This window comes from Typopeltis vanoorti, chromosome 23, assembly GCF_054136105.1.
Source record: "Typopeltis vanoorti isolate ZY-2024b chromosome 23, IOZ_Tvanoo_1.0, whole genome shotgun sequence".
Lineage (NCBI taxonomy): Eukaryota > Metazoa > Arthropoda > Arachnida > Uropygi > Thelyphonidae > Typopeltis > Typopeltis vanoorti.
The window spans coordinates 61,636,189-61,661,930 of record NC_143571.1 but is presented as its reverse complement, the minus strand read 5'-3'; the positions used below and the strand labels follow the sequence as shown (position 1 = coordinate 61,661,930).

Here is a 25,742-nt window from a genome sequence, read left to right as displayed (position 1 = left end):
TGTGCATAACATTGTTTACTTCCTCTGATAAGTTGTTTAACTCCATGGTCTGGTGTTAATAATAATAAAATTCCAAGTTTCTAGGAGGGTGTTAGTCAGGGATGCATTAGAAAATGTTTTTTAAAAAAATGAAACAAGCAAGCAAGCAAAAAAAAAAAAAAAGTGGGACTCTTCCTTTTTGAGAATTACAACTACCTGAAAGTATAAACCAATTCAGTTTATCTGCAAACATCCACTTAATTTGTCCATACCTCCTTCTTAAGATGATGATGACCTTGTTAAGTTCACAACAATTCTAGAAATGCAAAATCTTTTTGTTTCTGGAATTGAGTGGAATTTTTGTTGAAGAATAATATTCCTGTAAAATTGCTAGTAGAGATAATCTCTGTACAGGCTGCTGTGTAGGGAAAGGAAGCACAAAGGGTGCCGAAATCAGCATCCCACAGCTGGATTTTCCATGTCTTCTGTTAATAGCTGTTGTCAGTTTAACAACTGGCTTGCAAAATTCTTGAAAAATTAACACTCGTAGTTAGCCAAAGATCGGTTAGTGAGTTTGCCTAGGGTTATGATGACTTCCGCAATGCTAGATCAGCAGAAAAAAGCACTAGAAAAAATTTGTTGTAGTTGACTACTAGATTTGAACATATAATGTCCTTCTGCTGATCTAGCATTGTGGAAGTCATCATAACCCTAGGCAGACTGGATTAAATATAAAACATTTGATCAAAGACTTGTGGTTAAGCCACAGATTTCAGACTTCTGAAGAAAATTAAAAGCGAATGGTTAATATCAATATCAGATTAATATTAAAAATAAATTCTTTCTCTCAGGTTACACAGTGGTCAACATTCATTGTGTAGAAATCATGGAGGCAAAACACATTTTGTCAGAGCAATTGCTTTGCTTAAAACTAAGATAAATGGCAAATGGCGTATCACCAAGTCCCCTCCCCCCCATTTAAGGACTCCATTTTGCATGATATCATACAGGATTTTGTAGACTGCTTGACTTGCAGAATGTATGCGTCACGGCGATTGTATATGTGGCAGGAGAAAGAAGGGGGGAAATGTATATGTGCAAAATGCAGGCAATGGGAAGAACTTGGCAATTTGGAAATGACCATAACTGACCTCGTTGAGTCAGAAACGGGAGATTCTCCATGTAGAGAGAGATGACGGGTATGATAGAGGGCGAGAGAAGTATGAATAAAATAAGAGTGGGGAGTATGGATAGGTTAAATGATTCTGAAGTTTTAGGAGATAGTCACAATTGGGAGGATGAATGGCAAACAAGAGTGGCTGAATTACAGAGAGAGATAGATGAGCTGAAAGAGCAGGTGGAATGTCTGGGGAATGAGATGCAAAGTGTGAAAGATGAGATTGGGCAAATGGAAGGCGAATCACAGGAGGAGTGAGAGAGAGTTATGGGAATGACAGAAGAGGAGAGAATATGAGCAATAGTAGAGAAGAGGGAATGAGAGAGAGTATTGGGAATGGTAGAAGAAGAAGAGAGAATAGGAACAGTATAAGAAAGGGAATGAGGGAGAGTTATAGGAGTGATAGAAGAGGAGAGAATGGAAACAGTAGAAGAGAGGGAATGAGAGAGATTTGTATGAATGATAGAAAAGGTGAGAATAGGATAAGTGGAAGAGAGGGAATGAGTGTCAGATATAGGAATGATAGAACAGGAAAGAATGGAAACAGCAGGAGAGAGGGAATGAGAGGAACGCAAGGGAGCACAGGGACTAGGGATAGAGTGATGTCAGGAAGGCAGGTAAGTAGGGGAATAGCACAGAGAGAAACTGTTACAGGAGAGAGAGAGTGAGGGATGCATGTGAGCAATCGAGGAATAGGGTGGTAAGAGGTGTAATGTATGGGGACTCAACGATCCCTTGTGTTCAAGATAGGATGCGTGAGGAGTGTTTGTCTGGAGGAACGATAGAAAGGGTGGCTATGGCAATTAAGAGAAGTGAAAGGATGGATGAGATGATTGTGATGGTGGGAACAAATGACTTGAGTGGTGGTGTAAATAGGACAGCGAGAGATATGAGATTCTTGCTTGAGGCTGTACGAAAGAAGATACAGAGAAGAAAGATAGTGTGTGTGTTGCCTAGGTATGGTAATGTCGAGCTGAGCAGAAGAGCAGTGATATTGAATGGCATAATAGTGAGAATATGTCAGAAGAGAGGATTCGAATATGTGGATGCTTGGAGTATGTTTGAGAGCAGAGAGGAATTGTATGTGAGATACTGCTTGCATTTGAATGAGGAAGGATGTAGGCATCTGGAGAGATTGCTGTTCTGAACTAGTCAGTGTGTCCCAGTGTGGATGGTGGCAAGGTGGCCTCTTTTGGGAATGGGTACGTAGGTGAAGGAGGACGATATCAGGTAATGCTGAACCCAGTGGAGTCTAGAGGGGATAATGCTGGGTATAGAAACAACGGCATTTTTATGCTTTATACTAATGCCAGGAGTATTCGGAATAAGGGAGAGGAATTGGTGGCACTGATAGCATCAGCCTGGCCAAAGATTATTGGGTTCACCGAGACATGGTTGACAGAAGAGGATATAATAACAGGAATAGAAGTTGCTGGGTACAGCATTTTTCTGCAGGATAGAAAGGGAAAGCATAGTGGTAGAGTACTGCTTATGATAAGTGACGACCTATGTCCTCTAAGAGTGGAGGCTTTAGAAGGATGTGACACTGATGATTTTGAAAACATGGTGTGAGGTGGGGGTGGGCAAGACAGGATATTTAGTGGGGTGTTGCTATAGACTAAGGAGTGCAGAGGGTGGGGACCAGGAGATGTTGAGACAGTTTAGTGTGGCAAGTGCAAGAAGAACGATTATTCTGGGAGATTTTAACTACAGCAGTATATATTGGGGAGAGGAGGATGCATGTAGCAATAAAGGAATGGAATTTCTAGAATTCTTGAGGGACAAATGTCTTAGGCAACATGTAACAGAGGGAAACAAGAGGTTCAAGAGTTTTGGATTTGGTTATAGCATCAGAAGAGTTGATAATAACTGAGATGACATCTCTCCCACCAGTTGGAGAGAGTGACCATATGGTTTTGACTTGGAAAATGAATAGACATGCAGGAGTATCAAAGAGACTGGAACGTATGTGGAATTATAAAACATGTGATTATAATAGTCTAAGACGTCAACTTGGGGAAGTTTCATGGATGGAAGAATTGGAAGGCTGGGATATCATTAGTGCTTGGGAAATTGTAAAGGAATTGTTAGCAGCAATGGTAAGCTGTATTCCATGAGTGAAGAAGAGGACACAATTTGGAATAAAGTTGATGACAAACAATATTAAACAGGAACTGCATGCGAAAAAGAGGCTTTGGAAGAGATATAAGGAGACAGGTGAAGAGAAGATGCATGAGGAATATAAGACACAGGCCAGGAGAGTGAGTAGTATGGTAAGGAAGGTGAAACTGGAATATGAGAAAAGATTGGCCTTAGGATCTTAGGAAAATCCTAGGGAATTTTTTAGCTATGTGACCAATAGGAGGAGAAATGACTGTGGAAGAATGACATTGTGGGATAAAAATGGGAGTAGAGTGACAGATGCAGAGGACATAGTGGAATTGTTCAATGAACAATTTATTGGAATATTTCATCCTCGAGGAGTCAATTTGAATACTAGAGGGATATGGAAGGTTCCAGGTTTAGAGGTGCTAGAGGAGAGTGTGTTCCACATACCGAGTACTCGGGATGTTAGTAAAGCTGTGGGACTGGATGATATTTCACCACGAGTTTTGAGAGAATGTGTTAATGAACTCACAGTGCCTTTGACCTGGCTTTTCAGTGAAAGTCTGACTGCAGGAAAGTTGCCCTTGGAATGGACTGAAGGTAAGATAGTGCCATTGCATAAGGGTGGTAGCAGACTGGAAGTCTAATTATAGGCCAGTTTGTGTGTCATCAGTAGTTAGTAAGATCTTGATAAGAAAGTAGTGAGGGACCGTATACAGCATTGGGCAGATGGGGGTAATGTTATCTGTGAGATTCAACAAGGATTTGTGAAGGGGCACTCTTGTTTTTGCAATATGCTAGCCTTTTATGATAAAGTTACAAGAGCATTAGATGAGTGAAACGCATATACTGCCATTTTCCTAGACTTAGCAAAGGCATTTGACAGGGTGCCACATGATAAGCTGATAATCAAGTTGCAGCACATGTGTCTGGATGTTAGATTGGTCAACTGGATTCAGGATTGGCTGTCCAATAAGTATCAGAGAGTTGTGTATGGTGGAGAATATCAAAGAGGCAGAAGGTTAAAAGTGGGGTTGGGTTCCACAGGGCTCAGTAAAGATATAAAGGTTAAACCTATATTGTTTAACCTTTATATCAATGACATTGTCTGTGGATTGCAAGGGGATATTCAGTTGTTTGCAAAGCTGGGAAGTGTTATTAGTAATTGTGCAGATGTAGTAGCCCTGCAACAGGGTTTGAATAAGCTAGATAGATGGGAAAATGAATGGGGTGTCAGTTTAATGCAGCAAAATGTGAGGTCTTGAGGTTTGGGACACATCAATGGGATGCCGCATACTCTATGGGAGGAGTTAAACTGGAGGAAGTAGGGGAGACGAGAGAGCTGGTGTTGATGAATGATAGAAACTTGAAATTTAGGGGACATATTTCAAGGTAACACAGAGGATTGCTGTAATAACGAGTAGGACACTGACCTGCAGAGATAAAATGGTTATCATTCCGTTGTATAAGACTCTGATCAGACCACACTTAGACTATTGTTCTAAGGTCTGGTCCCCAGGATTTGAAGGGGTTAAATTAAATGTGGAAAGGGTACGAAGGCGAATAACAAAGATGGGGTCAAGACTGTATAGTATTAGTTATGAGGATCGGCTGAGGGAATGTGGACTGCAGAGTTTGGTGGATAGAAGAAGTAGAGGTGATATGATTGATACTTTTAAACTGTTGAGAGGTGGTTACAAGGTTGACACTGGAGAGTTCTTTTGCTTGGTAGAACAGTGGGAAGAGTCATGACAAGATGCCATCCTTGGAAGTTATGAAAGGAAACTGAGAGAAAGAGGATAAGGAGTACCTTCTTTGCATGGAGGGTGGTTGAACCATGCAGTGCATTCCCTGATAGAGTGGTGAGAGTGGGAACGGTCAATGCGTTTAAGGAGTGGTACAATAGACTGTTTCCTAGGAGGGAGCTCCCTCGATGAGTCTTTAAAGACTTGTGTTTCTTAGAAAAGACCTCCCACAATGAGTCTTTTAACTCCATGGAGGCTCGAATAATAATAATAATAATAAAATAACCCATGAAGTTTTATCAGTTTTTTGTGTTGTTTTTATGCAAAATGTACTTTGCAGAGCTGTCTGTAATTCTTTTGAGAACATTCCAAATATCAGAATTTAGATAGCTCAGATGTTTGCAGGCTTCCTGGATTTGTTTTCTCAAAGGGCCTTTTTTTATGCAAGTAATAAAGCACTGATAACTAAGTTCCTAATACTAAAACAAAAATAGGAAAGCATAACAAACAACCTAGAAGCAGTGTCCAGAGGAACAGCTAGTGACAAACCAGCAATGTGTTGAGCAAACAATGGCCAAGTTATCAATTTATCCAACTACAGCCTCAACACCAGAGAACTCTCACTTCTTCAAAAAAGCCTGAACCACACAAATGCACCAAGGTCAGTCAGCAAATTAAGATTTCATCTAATTGAAAAGAGGTTTAAAAGTTCTCCATGCCAATATAGCTTATAAAATGCATATAGATATTTCTCTAACATACTAAGTTATAATAAATCACTGAGTAGCAATCTAACCAAAGGCATCATTATTACTAAAGTTGGCAAAGGTAATACTACCATCATTCTTGACTGAACAATTTGCCTACAAATAATGAACCAGTTGGTTAACTACAATCCATCAAAAAGAAAACAACAGAATTAAGTCAGTCACTATGTGGCCACAGAAACTGTTAAAAAGCTATTATTACCCCATTATTCCCATACTCCTAGAATTTAAAGTCTATGCCAAAACTACAGAAAACTAACACACCACTGCAACTGATAGTTGAAGGAGTTTACAGCCCTAATTATCACTTTGCTAATAAATTGGCAGTAGAACTTAAGGAGTTGGTCAGTCATTCCTCCTCCTGTATACAAAATACATAACACTTCATAAACAAAATTAAGAATATCACACTTAACTATGAATGTTGAAAGTTTATTTTTCACTTGGTTAGAGTATAATAAATTTAGTTTAATCCTTTATCCAAGTGTGAGCAAACAAAAGTTTGTGCCTGAAAGTGTCTTCAGGTGCAAACATTTGTTTGCTCACACTTGGATAAAGGATTAAACTAAATTTATTATACTTAACTATGAAGATTTTTTAGTCAGCTTTGACATAATAATCCTTCTCACAAATGTCCTAATCATTATCTTGGTACCTCTCCTCACAGAACAAATTTCCACCCGGTATCACAGCACTCTTTGTCCAAGTACTTCACTCCAGTTATTTCATGTGACAAAATAATTTCTGCCCACAATTAGCTATCCTTTATATGGAAGACTTTGAGCAATGAGCTCTCGATTTAGTGAGCAAAACCCATAGTTTGGCTCAGATATGTTAATTTTTAGCCCCAGGGACCCCAAACTTTAAATACATTCCTAAGCCACCTAAACAAACAACTCAGACACATCGAATTTATCATCAACAAGATTGAAAACAATAACACTCTTTCTTTTCTAAATGCACTTGTCACACTTTTTTCTTTCATGGTCTATAATAACCCCCCCGACACACACACACACACACACACACACCCAGGCAAATACATACACAGACCTCATACCACCATTCAGCACAAAAACTAGCGGTCATTAGCCCTAACAATTTGCTCTGATGAATAGGCTCTAAAGAATGAGTATCAGATTATAACCAAAACCTTTAAAAAGAATAGCTACAACAGAAAAACAGTTAACAGGTTCCTTCACAATAATGCTGCCAAAGATTAAGAAAAGATTACATTAATGCCAATCCGAATTTAAACTGTAGAAATGGACATTAGAGGATTATCTGAAAAAATAGGCAGAACACTGCATAAATTCAATATTAAGGTGACATTGTATACCCTGGGTGGGCAAGGAGCTCTTTAGATGTGCTGAGTAGGCCTTTCAACTTTGTTAGGGAATGAAAGTCTAGTGAACCTGTAATTTACCCTGCATAGGGGTAAACAGGACACACTCCCAATTAGAAAAGATACAAGTAATTAGATGAATACAAGTAATGCTCATTATACATGCTTTCGTTATCCATGATTTCATTTTGATATACATGAGGACTATTGCTGTTTCTTATCCAAGGTTGTGAAAGCTTCTACGCATGTGTCTTGCTACCTCTCTCCACTGTGCTGAATGTCCATTTTATGTCCCTACTGCCTTGAAATATATAAAAAAAATAATCAATCCTTCCCCATTCCATGACCTCTTCAGAAAGATTTTAATAATGCTATCACTATCCCCTGTGTCCAAGGTACATAAAAAAAAAATATCCAGAATCTTAAAGAAATGCAATGTTTTCCCCACTTAAAACTAGCTACTCTTATCTGCTCCACTAAAGACACTTGCTCCCCTCTCAATTCCAGGTGTATATAGAGTTCGTTGTTCCTGCAAGTTGGCTTACTATGGACAGACGGGAAGATTAGCTATCATCCGAATAGAGGAACGTAAAAAATACATCTGTTGTCATTATGTGATCAATCTGGCCTTGCAGACTATGCTTTGGATACAGCTCACAGAATCGATTGGAAAAAGACCATCATGCTCCATCATATTAAATTCAGAAGAGAAAAGCTGTTTTTAGAATCTACTGCTGCTCTTAAAAATCAGCCTAATTTAAATAAAATATGGTTGAATGAAACTTCCCAAAATATAGGAAACACTAATACTTCGAGATCCCAGTTTACATCCTAGGCCGCTGAAAGGTGTCGCTAGAAGGCATCCTAATCTAGTTAAGATTCTAGTCTTTAGTCAGTTTTGTGCTGCCTTTGTGTGTGTGTGTGTGTGTGTTACGTCCCATTTTGTGCTTCCTGATGATGTCTCTGTAACTGAAATGAAATATTGAAAGCATTAAATACCATTTTTAATCGTTTCCTAGTGCTATTTCACTCCATTAAACATATATCATGAGTTTTGTTTATTACTCTTTCCTTAATACAGTGGTATCTCGCTAATCCGAACCTCTTTAGTCCGAACCCTCCAGTAATCCGAACTGCGGTTTGAAAGAAAAAAGTTTTATTTATTACATATTATTATTTTGTGTTCTATTATTTTAATTAATAATTATTATTTTAACTATTATTATTTATTTTATTATTATTACGGTACAGTATTTTTTTCATACTGTCGATTGTACGGTTATACTGGAGGACTATTTTGATTTATTGTGTGTTTACATTTGCTTTTTTATGCTGTACAGTACTTTACTGTATTGTCGGCATGAATCACAAATATAGTATACACAAAAAGAGGAAATTCAAAACATGCATAATTTGGTTGAAATTTCACAAACAGATGTTACGGAATGGATTACAGATAGAACCGAAAGTGAATTCGAAATCAAATCAGATGATGAAATTATAAATATGACGCTACAGAATGAATTAGAAGACGATGATGAAGAACTCTAAGAAAAAAAAAAAGTAAAACATGAAGAGGCAGCTAACAGTTTTAATATGTGTATAGAATGATAAGCCATTGCACAAAATTTTGTTGCTAATGCAGCTCCGAGAGGAAGCATTCGAAAAAAGTTTAGCTTCAAAGAAGCAAACGAAAATCAGGGACTTTTTTACAAAGAAATAAAAAAAACTTTTTTGTGCTATTTTGGGAAACTTTTTTTGTGTTGTGTACAAGAAAGTGATATTTTTTACGTAAATTAAGTTACGTACTGAACTATGCAATTTTATTAAATCAGAATCCTCAACAATACAGGTACATACAAATTAAATTTTTTACTAAAATAAACTTGTGTACTGTATTATTTTTTTGTTTTACATTACAGTACAGTAGCTTTTTTCTATCCGTTAATTTATTTATAGAATTAAATTGATATACCATTAGAATCTGATTATTTTTGCCTTAAACGCTAGTTATTGTTGTCTCTTGGGGAGAAATTCACTAATCCGAACGAGCACAGTTTTTATTAGTTCAGATTAGTGAGATACCACTGTATATATATATATATATATATATATATATATATATATATATGAAAAATAGGTGCATTTTCAGTTAAATTAATTTTCAAAGATCAGAATCTCACTCATTTAGGAATATAATCTCTATTATCCCATTCTTGTTAACCTGCATAAACGATATGTAAAATTCCTTCATTATTGAAAAACAAGCCTTTCCGATTGTGCACTTCAAATGTGCTACAGAATTGATTGGAGATGTATCTAGTCCCTGCTTCCCACCAAAACTTGGTATGAAAGAAATTCAAAGCAGCTTGTGAAATGCTGATTCATTATCCCAATCTCAACAAGAATGATGGATTAGCAGTTCCAAGAGGTCTGGAAGACTCGTATGCAACCCATATGGTATTCAGATAAAGAACAACAGAAGAACAAAATGGCAGAACTCCACATTCAAGAAAACCTGGTGAATGGACAAAAAACAGAATTTGAAGTTAACAGGAATAGAGAGAATTTGCTTAGTAGCAATAATTATAATTTTAATTAGTTATATATTTATATATTTTTTTATTTTTTATTTTTTTATTTAATAAAATTTTACTCATCCCTCCCCCTCTCTTTCCCTCACCAGAGGTCAGGCTAGTGTAAAGGGTTAACAGAGCAGTTGTGATTTAGCTTGTATTTTAGTCTTGATGATGACCTTGATATAAAAGTCAATGTGGAAGGTTATTTTATCTTAGTTTTAAGTAAAGTAATTGCTCTGTGTGTTTTGTCTCCGTCATTTCTACTCAATGAATATTAAAAATAATGATATCAGGAAGAACTTGGAATTATCAATATTCAATATGTGTAAGCAGAGCTTAATCTAAAATGAGAATCATTTAAACAGATGGAAGATGAAAGAATGGATGTTTGAAGCAAAATTGGGAATGCAGAGAAAGATAAAAATTTAATTGGATTTGAAGCAGTTAGGAGTGCTCTAGAAGATCGATAATAAAAGGAGGAAAAAATGTATGCACATGACTGTCCATGTGTTAGCAGTTAGACTGCAATTATACTTATGACCTATTATCAAATGATAAGTTTTATTACAGTAACAGATATAAAATACATAATTGTATTGTACATCTGTTAATTTTTCAATAATTTTATATCTTCCCATTTGAAATATAAAAAATACAAGCAATACGTTTTGTTTTGTTTTTTTCTCAAGTTGGTCGTCCTTTTCATGCATGATATTCTCTTCACGTACATTCGCAATTTTTCATTTGTGGAGTAGAATATATACATTCCGAGATACAGATTATCTTGCTATAACCAACTGATGAAAAGTCCTTACAAGCCCTCATAGATGCAATGCTGTTCTAAAAGATTCACTATAGTAAAGTGGATTTCCTTTAGAATAGCATAGTGCCTATCAGAAATTGTTCCTGTGGTCCCTACAAGTTTGCTATGCTTAGAAAGAGGACTGTATTTGCTAAATTTAAAAATTTGTGTTTTAAATATATATGTATAATTTTTCCTTGCCTTTTCATTATTTTGCAGTGATGCTGTTGGAAGTGGATACAAAACCATTTATAACACAATGAAGCCACAGGTTCTGAAACTTATCCAATCAGGTAAATTAAGGGGTCTTATATACAATGGAGATGTAGATATGGCTTGCAACTTTCTTGGTGATGAATGGTTTGTTGACAGCCTTGGACTGAAAGTAAGTTAATTCCTACAATTAGCTACTTGGATTGTGCTAAATAATACATTTCTGTTATTATGATCAGTGTGTTCTTTATTTAAGTAACGTGATCTATATAGATGATGAATAACAATGGCGTGCTTAATTCTTTTGTGTATAGTTTCAGGTTCATTTCAAATAATAGTAATAATAGTAGGTTTTCTTTTCACTGTGGTACTAATTTTTATCCTGCTAAAAGCTAATTGTTGATCACTGTTTGTTTCATATCTCCTGTACGCTCTTGTATCCAACCAGTTTGTAGATATCACTATGAACAATAAAGATGTTTCTGTTGTTTTCCATGTTCTGTACATGTGAATTTATGCACATTTTTATGTTGGAATGTTGGGTTTTTGTTTGAAATAGACTAGCCATTACTAACATCAACTGGTCTTTGCCATTATTAATAGCTTGCTGTTTTCACCAGATTTTCCAGAATGTTCTCTTTCCTTGGGATTCATTCCTACTTCCTATTTAGGTCTCCAAAAAGAATCATCTTTGTCAGTTGTCCTCTCTAGCAATTTAAAAATTCCATTAATTTTTACTACTAGAACTTTCTGTGGAATCACAGGACAAACAAGTCTCATTATCTAATTTACTATTTTGATATTTGTGCACAATTACTCTATTTGAAATTGTTAACATTGGGAACTTATCTTCGGGTTTTGCTGACCACTATTGCTCAAATTGCATTCTATGATTTTTATTTGAAAGTGCCTCCCCTATTTATTGCATTCTTTGTCTTGATAACACTTATTATATTTATATGGCAATTCCTCTTGTAGCTCTCTTTTCTGTTGATGCTTTTTACTTTGATAGTACCTATCTTCAATCTGGTGGTTGACATCATGTGTGCCAATCATATTTGGGTATACTTTAAACTGATGCAGAATGGAATTGAGTGACTACTTCCCAAATTGCAATCCCATCCTCATTTGTTTAATATCCAGGTGGATATATAATAATGGGGAGAGGGGTATCAGAGGAAGGTAAAGACTGGACATTTGAACAGACACCTTAGTAAGTTCTTCGTTTTTACAGTTTGGGTGGAAGGTACCTTCCAGTAATCCAGCAATGACTATTAAATGACCCTACCTTATCTTATTAATAATTTCATTAATTATGTATATTTACAAAATATTATTATTATTATTACCCAAGACCTCATGGAGTCAATGACTTATCTGGGAGGTCCTTTTATCACACACACACAGTCCATCATACCATGCCTCGAACATATTCAAACTCCTTGCAGATTGCAGACACCACACTCTCAGGCAAGGCATTCCAATCATTCATAACTATGCACGAAAAAACCTGCCTCTCACTCCCCTACTCACACCTTCTTTATACAGTTTCCAGGGATGACCTCTGGTTCTCCCACTATTTTCTGTAGAACTTCTCCAGCATTGATCCTATAATAACCCCACACCAACTTTAGGTCTCTATCATATCTCCCCTCTTCCTCCTGTCCACCAGACTCTGCAAATTACATCTTCTCAATCTTTCCTCATACCCAACATTCCAGACGTCAGAAACTACCTTAGTCAATTGCCTTTGGACCTTTTCAAACATCTATTCATCCTTATGAAACCAGGTGACCAAATCTGGGCACAACAGTCCATGTGTGGCCTAATCAAAGCCTTATACAACGGAACAAGAATCTCCCTACTTCTACATTTCAATGTCCTCCGCATCATTCCCAGAAGCCTTTGTGTTGTCTTCATAATTTTGACTATGTGTCCCCTAAATTTCAGATCCTTATCCTCTATCACCCCCAGATCTCTTATTTCTTCCACCTGCAACAATATATCCTCACCAAGCATAAATTCTGCATCCCATCTTTGTTTTCCAAATTTTTAAACCTTACATTTTGCAACATTGAACTCACGTTCCCATTTCCGTGCCCCCATCACTCAATTTATTCAAGTCTTCTTGTAAGGCCACAACTTCACTACTCTTCATGGTTCGTCCCAACTATGCATCATCTGCAAACAACTGAATATCTCCATGCAAATCTTCTCCTATATCATTAATATGCAAGTTAAACAGTAATGGCCCCAAAACAGACTCCTGAGGCACTCCACTAGTGACTTTCCTTTTCCTGGATATCGCTCCACCATACACAACTTGTTGGTACCTATCAGATAGCCAGTCTCCAATCCAATGCACTAATCTAATATCCAACCCCATCTGCTCTAGTTTGACTATCAATTTATCATGAGGTATTATCAAAAGCCTTTGCAAAATCTAAGTATATTACTGTGCATCCTTCTCCTCTGTCCAAGGAAGCAGTTACTTTATTGTAATAAGTAAGTAGATTAAAACATGACTTCCCTTTAGCAAATCCATGCTGTCCATCAAAGATAAATCCATTGTTGTCAACCCAACTCTGGATCCTAGTTCTCACAAGCTTCTCCAGCAACTTAACCACAACACCTGACACACAGATAGGCCTATAGTTTGATGCTTGAGTTTGATCACCTCCTTTATGAAGTGGCACAATCTTACCCTCCTTCCACTCCTTAGGGACTTGACCGAGTGCAAGACTCGTATTAAAAAAATATGTCAAGGCAGGTGTCAACTCCCTGGCACATTCCTTCAGTATACGTGGTGATGTATTATCAAGTCCCACAGCCTTATTAACATCTAGTTTACTCAACTCCCTATACACCTCTTGCTCACTTACAGTCAGTCTCTCTTCCCCATCATCTACTGCTCTCAATCTCTCCATGAAGTCACATTCACAAGATTGAAAGACCTTTATGAATTGCTCATTAAGTATCTCCACCACACATTCTGCAACACCTGTCTTTATACCATTTTCTCCTATCAATGTCATCCTTCCAAAATCATTCTTTCTTTTGCTGGCTTATTTAAAGCAGTTTATTTTTAAGTGTTTTTAAATATTCTTTTTTGCCGTGCTGAATTAATTTCTGATGCATGTAAAACCTATCACATTGTGATAGGTTTATGTATGAGATTGAAATGACATTTAGTTCTTGCATTTTAAAATCACAGTTTTTAATTTAGTGTAACTTCAGTTTTTAAATGTGAGTATGATACTTCAGATACTTATGTTCCTATTTATTTTACCTTTCAGCTGATTTCAGATTACAAAGCTTGGTGGTATAATAATCAGATTGCTGGATTTGTAAAACAGTTCCAAAATCTAACATTCCAAACTGTCAAGGTAAGTTTTGTGTATTGAATTTGACATTATACATATATGTAATTCATCATTATTGAATTCTTGATATGTGTCCCTAAGGGGTTCTCAGGATACGATGATAGTGGTATATGAAAAATTGCCTTATTATTAACTTCCTCTTGACAAATTTATTTCCAAATTAATCTTATCTGTCAGGACTCTAATATTGTCAGATCTTATATTTAGGTCTTCTAAACTGGCTGCATCGGTCCCTAGAACTAGATCTTTCTTGTGTTGAATCTTGAATGGAAAAATTTTAATTTTTTTAAAATTGATTTATTCAGGATTCAACAAGAATTAGAAAACAGTTAAGAGATACTTGAGCTTTAGTATAGAAACTGATTGTGAAAAGAATATATAGAACGAATAATTTATGTAAAGATACAAAGCATGAATCAGATATGTCAATTATTCTGTGTGAAGAATTATGTTTTAGTAAGTTGTAATGACCATAATATTTTCCATGTGAAACGTATGTAATCTAAGGTTCAAGGTGCTTGGATGAGTATTACGCTTGCCACAGTGTAAATTATCGGAAAGCAGCTCACGCTCGAATTCCCAGAAGACGCAAACCTAAGGAGACGCGGTGACCCGGATGGACTAGCGGGAAAGGAAGATGAATGTCGGGCGAAGATTCGTAAGAGAAAAGAGGGCTCTAAAGGTACAAAATAAAAGGGGTTTGCCCACCTTGCAGATGGCTTTTTGATCATCGTTTTTCGTCCTTGCTCGTGTCTTGACAGTTTGGTTATTGACCTGCTCTTCTTGGACGAGCGGTTCTATCTCGCCTCATGATGGATCCAGGATAGCCTGTAGATGTTCAATATCGGCAGCCATAGTTCCCGTATACGTGACCGCTGAGACAGCGATGTGGATTAGGACAACTGGCAACAGAACCAGACCAGCGTGGACAGATCACCAGCCATGCTGAAGAGGCAGACGAGACGAACACCATGTATGACCACGTGCGTAAAGGTAATTCTACGATGTTCTAGACCCAGTTTCAAGGAAGCAGAACCTAGCACTGTATGCAGAATGGGGGCTATCTTGGTAAAGTAATGTTTCGTTCACCTTTATGTTAAAAGAGAAGCATGCTGTGTGATAAGTGTGAATTGCAGTTAAGTATTAAGTGTGATCGGACATTCTAGTAAGGAACTTTAGGTGATTAGCATTAACTGCAAAGGTTTAGCTCTATTGATAACCTTGTCTCAGATTGTGAATTAGGTAGAGTGTGATAATCATGATTTGTAACTTTTAACATAGCTTGATAGGATAAATTGGGAAGATTAGAATTTTGACAAATGTATTGTGTACAGTCAAATGAGTGGAGTCTTAAAGGGAGCTTATGTTAGATTTCCAGTTAAGTTCTAAATATCAATAATAGCTCCTCACCTGAGTATGACTTTAATCTAATAACTGGTAATTAGTTTACGGAATTAACAACGCATATAAAGTATATTAATTAAAGGTAACTTTAATGAATAACTTCTATATTTCGGCAATGTCACATTGCCATCTTCAGGAACATAAAGATATGGTATGTGCACTCAGGAACTAACACAAAGCAAATGAGGAAGAAAGCAAGAAACTAATATTGTTCCTAAAGTCCTAATGGTGCCCTCTTGCAGGCTAATTTGGTAGTCTTGGCAGTTGGGCTGAAGTTCTCATAATGAAAGTCTCCCAAATTTGGGGCAGTTTCATGCACCCAAATTTGTTGAGGTTAGGAACGTTTTTTAGAGCTGCTGAAGATTCTTTGAATAATCTTTCGTATTTAAACTTGCTGCGATGAATTATTTTTGTTTTCTTCCAACGAATTTTATGGTGGGTATCCAAGGCATGGTCTGCCAGCCCAGAGCAGCTGTACTGGTGAAACCGGATGTACCGGATTTTATAATGGGTATCCAAGGCATGGTCTGCCAGCCCAGAGCGGCTGTACTGGTGAAACTGGATGTAATCCGGTTTCACCAGTACAGCCGCTCTGGGCTGGCAGACCATGCCTTGGATACCCACCATAAAATTCGTTGGAAGAAAACAAAAATAATTCATCACAGCAAGTTTAAATACGAAAGATTATTCAAAGAATCTTCAGCAGCTCTAAAAAACATTCCTAACCCTACATCCGGTTTCACCAGTACAGCCGCTCTGGGCTGGCAGACCATGCCTTGGATACCCACCATAAAATTCGTTGGAAGAAAACAAAAATAATTCATCGCAGCAAGTTTAAATACGAAAGATTATTCAAAGAATCTTCAGCAGCTCTAAAAAACGTTCCTAACCTCAACAAATTTGGGTGCATGAAACTGCCCCAAATTTGGGAGACTTTCATTATGAGAACTTCAGCCCAACTGCCAAGACTACCAAATTAGCCTGCAAGAGGGCACCATTAGGACTTTAGGAACAATATTAGTTTCTTGCTTTCTTCCTCATTTGCTTTGTGTTAGTTCCTGAGTGCACATACCATATCTTTATGTTCCTGAAGATGGCAATGTGACATTGCCGAAATATAGAAGTTATTCATTAAAGTTACCTTTAATTAATATACTTTATATGCGTTGTTAATTCCATAAACTAATTACCAGTTATGTCTAACCAACGTATAAGTCTTACTACCAGAAACTTTAATCTAATAGTGAGAATGAATGTAACTATGTACAATTTAGTGATCTTAATAAAATGTTCTTTATGTTTTAACCTGAAAATAGCCTGTGCCTGAATTCAATTCATCACTCATAAACTTCGGAACCTAATGCGGAGTATATTTGGATATATAGGCCATGATTGCAAGCATCATTGAATATATTTAGTTTAGATAATTAGGTGCTGCAGGATAAGTGTAAGGATAATTATTTCTGTATAATTTCTGAGAGAAGTTCCCTGGTTAAGGATTCCTCCTAACCTAAGGATGCAGTGGAACAAATAAATTTGCCAGTATCTGACAGGGAAACAACTCCAGACAGTAATTATAAAGGATTTGTCTCCAACAAGGAGATAGGCCCCTTTGTCCGAGAGTTCAATACACATCGTTACTCTTAGTATTTGGCCAAGTAGATAGATAGCCTTCTGAGTCTAGCTCATAGCTTTTGTTAAGATAGGATTTTCAGGGTAGTCAGTCTAAGTCAGAATTAAAGTAAATCGATTAACACAAGGACAAGATATTAATAGATAATAAATAAAGACAAAAACGAAACAGTAAGAAATAAGATTAAAGAAAAATAACACTTGTCATTTTCGTGCCATCTTGGCATCCGATACGTTTTACTAATCTGTGAATCATAAGTAGTACGGTCTCTGAACAACACATTCATTTTCCAGTTATAATCACTAGCATTGATGGCCACGGTAACATTATCCTTGTTGGCTGTAATGATTATTATGCTATTGTCTTTGCATAATTTACAGAAAATGTGCAACTGGTTCTTGGAGAGAGAGAGAGAACATGAATATATTGCTCAGACTTCACTACTTATAAACCTCAATCATGATTCCACCAATTCTCAGAGAAAAAAAAATTTAAAAAGCCTTCTGAAAAATACCGGCCTTGTTGGCCGAGTGGTTAGTGTATCTGCTCTCCAGCCAAAACGTTGTGAGTTTGAATCCTGCCATGGGCATGGATGTTTGTGATTGTCTGTGAAAATACTAGTGGTGGTGAGCAGTAGATGGCATTGGTGCAGATGGTGTGGTTTGATGTAGTTGGTGAGTGATGGAGAAGGAGAGTTGTAGAGTAGGTGCCCTCCCTTGATGAGTCTTTGGACACCTTAGAGGTATCACATAATAATAATGTCACTTCTTAGCCTCCTGAAATAGTTAAATTCAAACCATTTAGCCTCCTCCCCTTCAATATACAGATTGCTTAAAATTCATAAACCTAATAACCTTCTCCGTCCCATGGTGAATGCTACTGTCTTCTCCTCCTCCTTTAAGTTAGCTAAATTGTTAACCCCACTTACTGGTCATACTTAATCTTATATAATCTTATATTAAAAATTCCACTCATTTCAAATCCTGAATTTAAAATTTAGTTTTTAAATAATAATGATGTCATTATGAACCTTGATATCAGCACTTTATTTACCAATGCCTCCCTTTATGATACTTTATCTTTACTGAAAAGTGCCCTCCCCATGATATCATTCATCATTTCAATTTTATCATCCATGTTGGCTACTTCTTTTGGAAGAATACTATATATAAACAGATAGAGGATACATCAATGATCTCTCTCTCTCTCTCTCTTTCTTCCTCTAGCCAGTTTCTTTATGGAACATTTGAAAAAATATGCCCTTGTTATTGCCATCATCAAACCTTCTGTGTGTTTAATATATTATTATTATTATTACGGGCAACTCCAGGGAGTCATTAGACTCATCGAGGGAGGCCCAAATCTTATTCATCACAACTATTCGACATTCATACAGTATCCATCATACCTCGCCTTAAACTCATTCACTGTCACAGCAGCATCCACCACAGACTCTGGGAGCGCATTCCACTCATTCACCACTCTAAAAGTAAACAACCCAGCTCTAACACCTTTACTAACCACACTTTTGCCCAGTTTCCATGGATGTCCCCTAGTTCTCCCACAACTAGCCCTGTTCTCAAAAATATCTTCTGAATTAATTTTATAGAAACCCTTCAGTAATTTGAATATCTCAATCATACTCAATCTCTCCCTTCCTCTGCCTATCAATCAATTTTTGCAACCCACAAATCCTCAACCTGTTCTCATAAGGTTCATTCCACAGACCTGCTATCATCTTGGTCACTCGCCTCTGGATCCTCTCCACCTGATCCCCATCAAGAAGAAACCTAGGTGACCAAATCTGGGCACAGTAGTCGAGATGGGGTCTTATCAAGGCTCGATACAGAGGAACAATAACCTGCTTGTCTCTGCTTCTCAATGTATTCTTCAGCAACCAAGTGATTTGATGAGCTGATTTGGCCACTTTTGCAATGTTCCCCCTAAACTTCAACTCCTTATCCACCAACACTCCTAAATCTCGTGCCTCTTCAATTTCCTGGAGTACAGTTCCACCAATGTAATAAACTGCTGCTAATCTTTTCACCCCAAAATGTATAACCTTACATTTTGCCACATTAAATTGACATCCATTCACCTTAGCCCAGACCTCCAATCTATCCAAATCATCTTGCAAAATTTTGACGTCATCTGCATTCACTATTGCCCTACCCAACTTTGCATCATCCACAAACAAATGAACTGTTCCTCTCAGATCCTTTCCTATATCATTAATGAACAAATTAAACAGCAGTGGTCCAAGAACAGATCCTTGTGGCACACTACTAGTCACAGGCCGTCTTTTGGACTCTACTCCTGAATAAACCACTCTCTGATATCTCTTCATCAACCACCCTCCTATCCATCTCACCAACCCTATATCCATCCCCATATGCTGCAGTTTACTGATTAGAATTCCATGTGGTATCCTGTCAAAGGCCTTAGCAAGGTCCAGTAGAATCACTGTAAACCCATTACCCTTATCCAGTTCATCCGTCGCTGTGTTATAATATACATGAGCAAGTTACTGAGGCATGATCTGCCCTTCACAAAACCATGCTGTCCCCGATACAGTATCCCATTTTCTTCTATCCAATCTTGTATTTTCCTCTTGACTATTTTCTACAAGACCTTGATAACGATTCCTGTTATGCTGATTGGCCGGTAATTTTCAACAACAGCGTTGGAACCACCTTTATGCAGCGGAACTATTTTCCCCTTTTTCCACCCCCTTGGGACTGACCCAGACCCGAGGCTCAAATTAAACAAAATGGTCAAGGGCACTGACAATTCTTTAGCCGCTTCATGTACGACACGAGCTAGTATACCATCCAATTCCACAGATGTATTGACATTGAGGTTCTGTAATAGACTAGTTATCTATACTTCATTCATCACAATTCCAGTATAAGCTGTTGGTTCTTCCATTTCTGCAATGTCACCATCTGGATGATATACTCTTGCAAAGTGCTCGCTCAGTAATTCCACTATATCGACTGATTCGGTTACCTCCCTACCCTCAGCATTTTTTAAGATCATTCTACCATGAACATTTTTCCTTTTACTTGCAACATATTGAAAAAAATGTTTGAGATTCTCTTTAGCCTGCATGGCCAATTTTCTTTCATAATCCGCTTTTGCTTTTCTTACCACCCTGGCCTGAGCTTTATACTGTTCCTGCGTCTGCTGGTCACCTTTCTCCTTAAATTACCTCCACAATTGTTTCTTTTTTTGCAGCTCAAGCTTAATAGTGTTATTCATCCATTTAACCCCTACTTGATTTATTATTCGGACTCTTGGTATACAGTCAACCATTTGGCAATGGTTGACTGTATACCCATGCACTATCAATATCCAGCCCTTGCAGTTTTACATGCCATGGCACTGAGCCAAGGACACACCTAAGCTTGTCATACTTACCAGCCCGGTAATTCCACATGTACCCTGTCTTAATTGTAAACTCCACTCCTTTAGCCACCTCCCAAGTCATGACCTTATGGTCACTCTCACCAATTGGTGGCAACATGGTCATGTTCATTACAGCCACATTCTCAGTTGCAATTACTAGGTCAAGCACTCTCTGCCCCCTGGTATTTTCCACTACATGCTGTCGCAGATAGTTGTCCCTTAATAACCGCATAAAATCCAATTCCTTCTTCCCATGTGCCCTCTCCTCTTTCCAGTCATTGTTACCATAATTGAAATCACCCATAATAATTACCCTCCTTCCACTCATTTCTTCTATTTGCCTATGCATACTATCCCCACCATCTATTCCGTCACCTTGTCTATAGCAGCACCCAATTGTACATTTTGTTCTGCTAGATTCTATCTCACACCAAACAGCCTCAAATGTGCTCTTTTCTCTATCCTGCAGTTCAACTTCTATACTCCTTGGCTGCAACTCATCAGCTATCATCAATAACACTCCCCCCCCCCCTTTTTATTCACCCTGTCACTCCTGAACACGCTATACCCTTCGCATTCAATCCCACTAGCTTTATCATCTTCTGTCAGCCATGTTTCACTAATACCAACAACCTGTGGCCTGGAAGTGCCAACCAAGGCCAAAAACTCTTCCTTCTTGTTCCTAATACTCCTGGCATTGGTGTACATGAATTGCAGAAGTCTATTTGTCCCATCCCTACTTTGATGCCTTATACTATCTATCCCATTCTGATTTGTTGTCCTTCGTACTCGCTCGGGCATAATATACTCATTCATACACTCAACTGCCTCCCTGAAGTCTGCATATCTACTCCCCCCTTCTCTTAATAAATCTAGTTTCCCTGAGTCTGTACATCCACTTCCACATCATTCATCAACACTTTTCAAGCCTTCGTACACCAACTCCATTCAAATGTAACCCATCCATCTTATATAAGTTCTTTCACCCATCGAACTCATTCCACACATCCACAAATTCCACACCACTCTCCATGCATAACCTACGCATGAAGTCTTGGCAATTATGGCCCTCCTTCTAAACACTTCACTGTCATACCACGGTAAAATACTCACCATCCTAACTCTCTCACTCTTCTCTTTTGCTACCTCAAGTAATTCCCTCACATCCTCTATCATTTCCATTTTGTCCTCTTTCAAATCATTTGTTCCTACCACGATTATCATCTCTTTTACCCTCTGTTTTTGCACTCGAATAGATTCGCTGGCGTCCTTTATGTTCGCATCCGGCTGGTACGACTTCGTCAAACTCTCAACTATCACACCTCTTAATAGCGAATCCCCATATATATTTATGTTCTCTATTCGGTCACGTGGCTCAGTTCCATTAGACTCCTTCCTCCTTCATATCAACAGTTAGTAACTCAGAACCCAGTTATCCATAGAAAAAGAAAATAATAATAGCCTATCTTTTCTAGGTACTGATACTGAAAGTTTATTTTTCACTTGGTTAGACTTTAATAAATTTAGTTTAATCCTTTATCCAAGTGTGAGCAAACAGAGTTTGCACCTGAAAATATCTTCAGGACTGGGGTAAGGTAGTACAACACTGGACAACTCGTAGCAAAGGTGGACCAAGCTAACATCACTCCTATCTCAATATCTCTCCCATAATGCAAAACACATCTCCTTGTGGATATGTATAATGTTATGCATTAAGGGAAGGGCCACTACCCAGACTAGTTTCGACCTTTATTGAGGTCCCTTCAGTGGGAGCCAGGCCCAGAAGTGGAGACACCAGGCAAAAGCAAAGGCAAGGTCATCTTTACCTATAGGAGTTGCTGAAAGGTGTGTCACCTTTTTATTAAATTACTCTGGATTTAGAGAAAGATGTTGAAAGTTTATTTTTCACTTGGTTAGACTATTAAACTAATAAATTTAGTTTAATCCTTTATCCAAGTGTGAGCAAACAAAGTTTGTGCCTGAAAATATCTTCAGAACTGGGGTAAGGTAGTACAACACCGGGAAACTCGTAGCAAAGGTAGTACTCTCCTAAGTTGATCATAATTTCCAGTTTTGTAGTTCAGCATGTAACCTGTTCTAATGGGATCATTAATATAATTAGATACTTCCCAAGAAAGTACGGCATGGTCACTCTCACCAACTGGTTGTAAAATAGTGATATTATTAACAGAGATCCCTTTTGAGTCCGCGCGGTTAGCCTAGTGGCTATGCGCTTCATAACCATATGCCTGGGGAAGGAGTGTCCTAGGTTCGATTCCCGTCGGTGACATGAGGAGCTGAAGGATCTTCCTCAGCCATAGCCAACTTAGCCAGTCTTGGGCGTGGACAGCAGGGTTTTTTCCCCAGTTTATTCTGGGGTTTTTCATCCCACAAAGCAGGCAAACTGGCCTTGAGAACTTAACACTACAGGCCATAGGATATACCGGGGCATAGGGCTGACTACCTTATCCTGTAAACGGATTGAGGTCCGACGATCAATGGACCCTCGACACCGCAAGGTAAAAGAGGGTATAAAGACGATAATGATGAGATCCCTTTTGTCTGTGAACAAATCTAATACTCTTTAACCTCAAGTTCCTTCTTTCATATGCTGCTTGAGAAAGTTGTCTAGCAACAATTTAATAAATTCTTCTTCATTCTTATCATGAGATTTCTCTTCTATCCAATCAATGTTTGGATAATTAAAGTCACCCATAACGATCACTCGTTTAGTACCCATAAGGCTAAATTGGTGATGCATTTCTTTGTCCCTTGCATCTGAGCCACTAGGTCTGTAACAACATCTCACCATATATTTCATTTTGTTAGCCTCCGCTTCATACCAGATAGATTCAGACCACTGCACTGAACATTGTTTCCATCATTGTTTTCTTGTGTTTCTATCCCATCTGTACTTAAGTTGTCTGATATCATTAGTAGTACCCCCCCCCCATGCTGCCTCCTCTCCTATCTCTTCAGTCATTCCTAAAAATAATATACCATTATACTCAATCTCAGTTACCATATTTGATTCTGATAGCCTGGTTTCACTAATGCCAACAGTCTTAGGCATAACAACAATTATGAATGAAAACATTGAGAAAGATTGAAAATGTCTCCCCCCTCCCCACGCCGGTGCCTACGGCGCCCAATTCCCCGAGTTCTGGACTTGTAGGCCGGTTCTCCTCGAATTCTGATGACTGGAATTTTGAAGACTCGACACTCAGAGTAGCCCCTGAGTTTCAAATAACTTGACAAAAAACGTGACACAGAAACGTTACATAAGAAGGCTTATCATTTTATATTATAGAGTAGATATAACTAGATTATAATTAAACATTTATTTTTTGTTTAATAAATAAAGTTGATGTTCAGTTATATTTAAATTTTCTAGGGATCAGGACATATGGTTCCCCAAGACAAGCCAGCTCCAGCCTTTGAGATGATATCCAATTTCCTAAATAAAGTACCATACTAAATAGGTAGAATTAAAAGTGTGTTAGTTATTAATTTTAGCATCCAGAGCACGCACAACTGTCTACAAGCCTGGTGACTTGTCATTTGGGATGTTCAAGAGTTGCATCTCTCTCTCTCTCTCTCTCTGTATTATATTATGTGTCGCAAAATGGTGTAGTCATATGATTCAGTTCATAGTGGACATAATCAGTATTTAAATATAATGATTTTGTAAATGGCAACATAAATAAATTACTGTTTATTTCAGTATATTAAAAATGTGATTTTTTGTTGGTAGAGTTTTATTACAGAATGAAAAATGAGTGACTTAGAAGGAGGGACATCCTTTTAAGATATCATCATCATCTATTTCCTGATATGTGTATCCCCAAAGGGTGCTCAGGCTACTATGACAGCATTACATGATTAAGTTTACATTGTTATTAGGATCTATTATACAAATAATTCATTATACTCAAAGTGTAGATTCTCTTAAACTACTTTTGTTCACAGAAAAATAGTTTAAGAGAATCATGTAATGTGAGTTAAGTCATGAAGTCAGTGTTGTTTATTTTTCATGTGTTACTGTTCTGGCCTTGAATGGCAGGTAAATTAAACTCTTCTTTAATGGAAAAAGCTCCATTTATAATATGTTACCTTGATGGACCTGTGTTTCACTCAGGATTTATCCATGAGTGCAGGTCACAAAGATGCCTCCAACAATCTTGATCTTGAGCCTCTCTTCCATGTTATACCCATAGATTCCACTTGTAGGTGGACTTCCTGGTTTACTCTTTATTCTTGGTTGCCAGTTGAGTATTCTATATGTCCATCTGTTATCCCTCAATCTGGCTATGTGACCTGCCCATCTCATCTTGCCTTCATATACTACAGTTACATTTTTTATGCCTGATCTCTTTCTAAGTTCCGTGTTTCTGACATGTTCCATTTTGCTGATTACAAATCCTGCGTTCTATTGCATGCTGAATTACTTTCAGAGTCTCTTCTTTTCTTGTCGTGTTCCATGTTACTGATCCATATACGAGTGATGGAAGAATGTCACTATTAAATAGTTTTGCCTTTGCAGAGATGTCAAGATTTGGATCAGTAAATGTTTCTTTTAATTTGTTCAATGATAGCCATGTAGCTTGCTTTATTTTTGCTAGTTTTTCAGATAAATCGTTATTCATTTTTGTTTGTCCTAAGCAATTGTAGGTGTAAACTTGTTCTATAGGGATGTTATCAATATGTAGGTGACTGTCACTTGTATAGATGTTTTTGATCCATTTTGTTTTTTCTAGATTCATTTCTGAGCCTATCTTACTATGGTTTCTGTATACTTTTTCATTTCTTCTAGGTCTTTTGGATTGTGGGATATCAGTACTAGATCATTGGCGAACATAAGGATTTGTAATGCATATTCCTCCGTTTGGGTCTATTTTTTTTTTTTTTTTTTTTTCAGAATGTATTCTAAAGTGCTGGTAAATAGGTTTGGGGAGATCACATCGCCTTGGCTGAACCCCCTCTCTTTATCTATATTTATAGGTTGATCAATTAGGGTTATTTGTGTATTTTGATTTTTGTTAATTTCTTTTATCATGTGGATGTAAGTAGGGTCCACATTTATTTCCAGTAAGGCATTGATGACTGCATTGTGTTCTAATAGTATCAAATGCTTTTATAAAAATTAACAAAGAAGAAACATAGAGGGTTTTGGTATTCTCTGCATTTTTCTGTTAGTTGTG

The 25,742-nt window shown here is 37.5% G+C and overlaps 1 protein-coding gene across 4 annotated transcripts in view; it reads left to right on the top strand.

The window, feature by feature from the left end:
- Window positions 1-24,281, top strand: part of LOC150093904 (lysosomal protective protein-like) — a 149,363-nt gene extending 125,082 nt beyond the window's left edge. For all 4 annotated transcript variants that reach the window (XM_090412581.1, XM_090412578.1, XM_090412580.1 and 1 more), the window contains 3 exons: window positions 10,720-10,885; window positions 14,010-14,099; window positions 23,936-24,281. In XM_090412581.1, the coding sequence (XP_090268707.1) occupies window positions 10,720-10,885; window positions 14,010-14,099; window positions 23,936-24,019 (340 nt within the window). In that variant the 3' untranslated portion in view covers window positions 24,020-24,281. The remainder of the gene's footprint in view (window positions 1-10,719; window positions 10,886-14,009; window positions 14,100-23,935) is intronic.
- The last annotated feature ends 1,461 nt before the right edge of the window (window positions 24,282-25,742 follow it).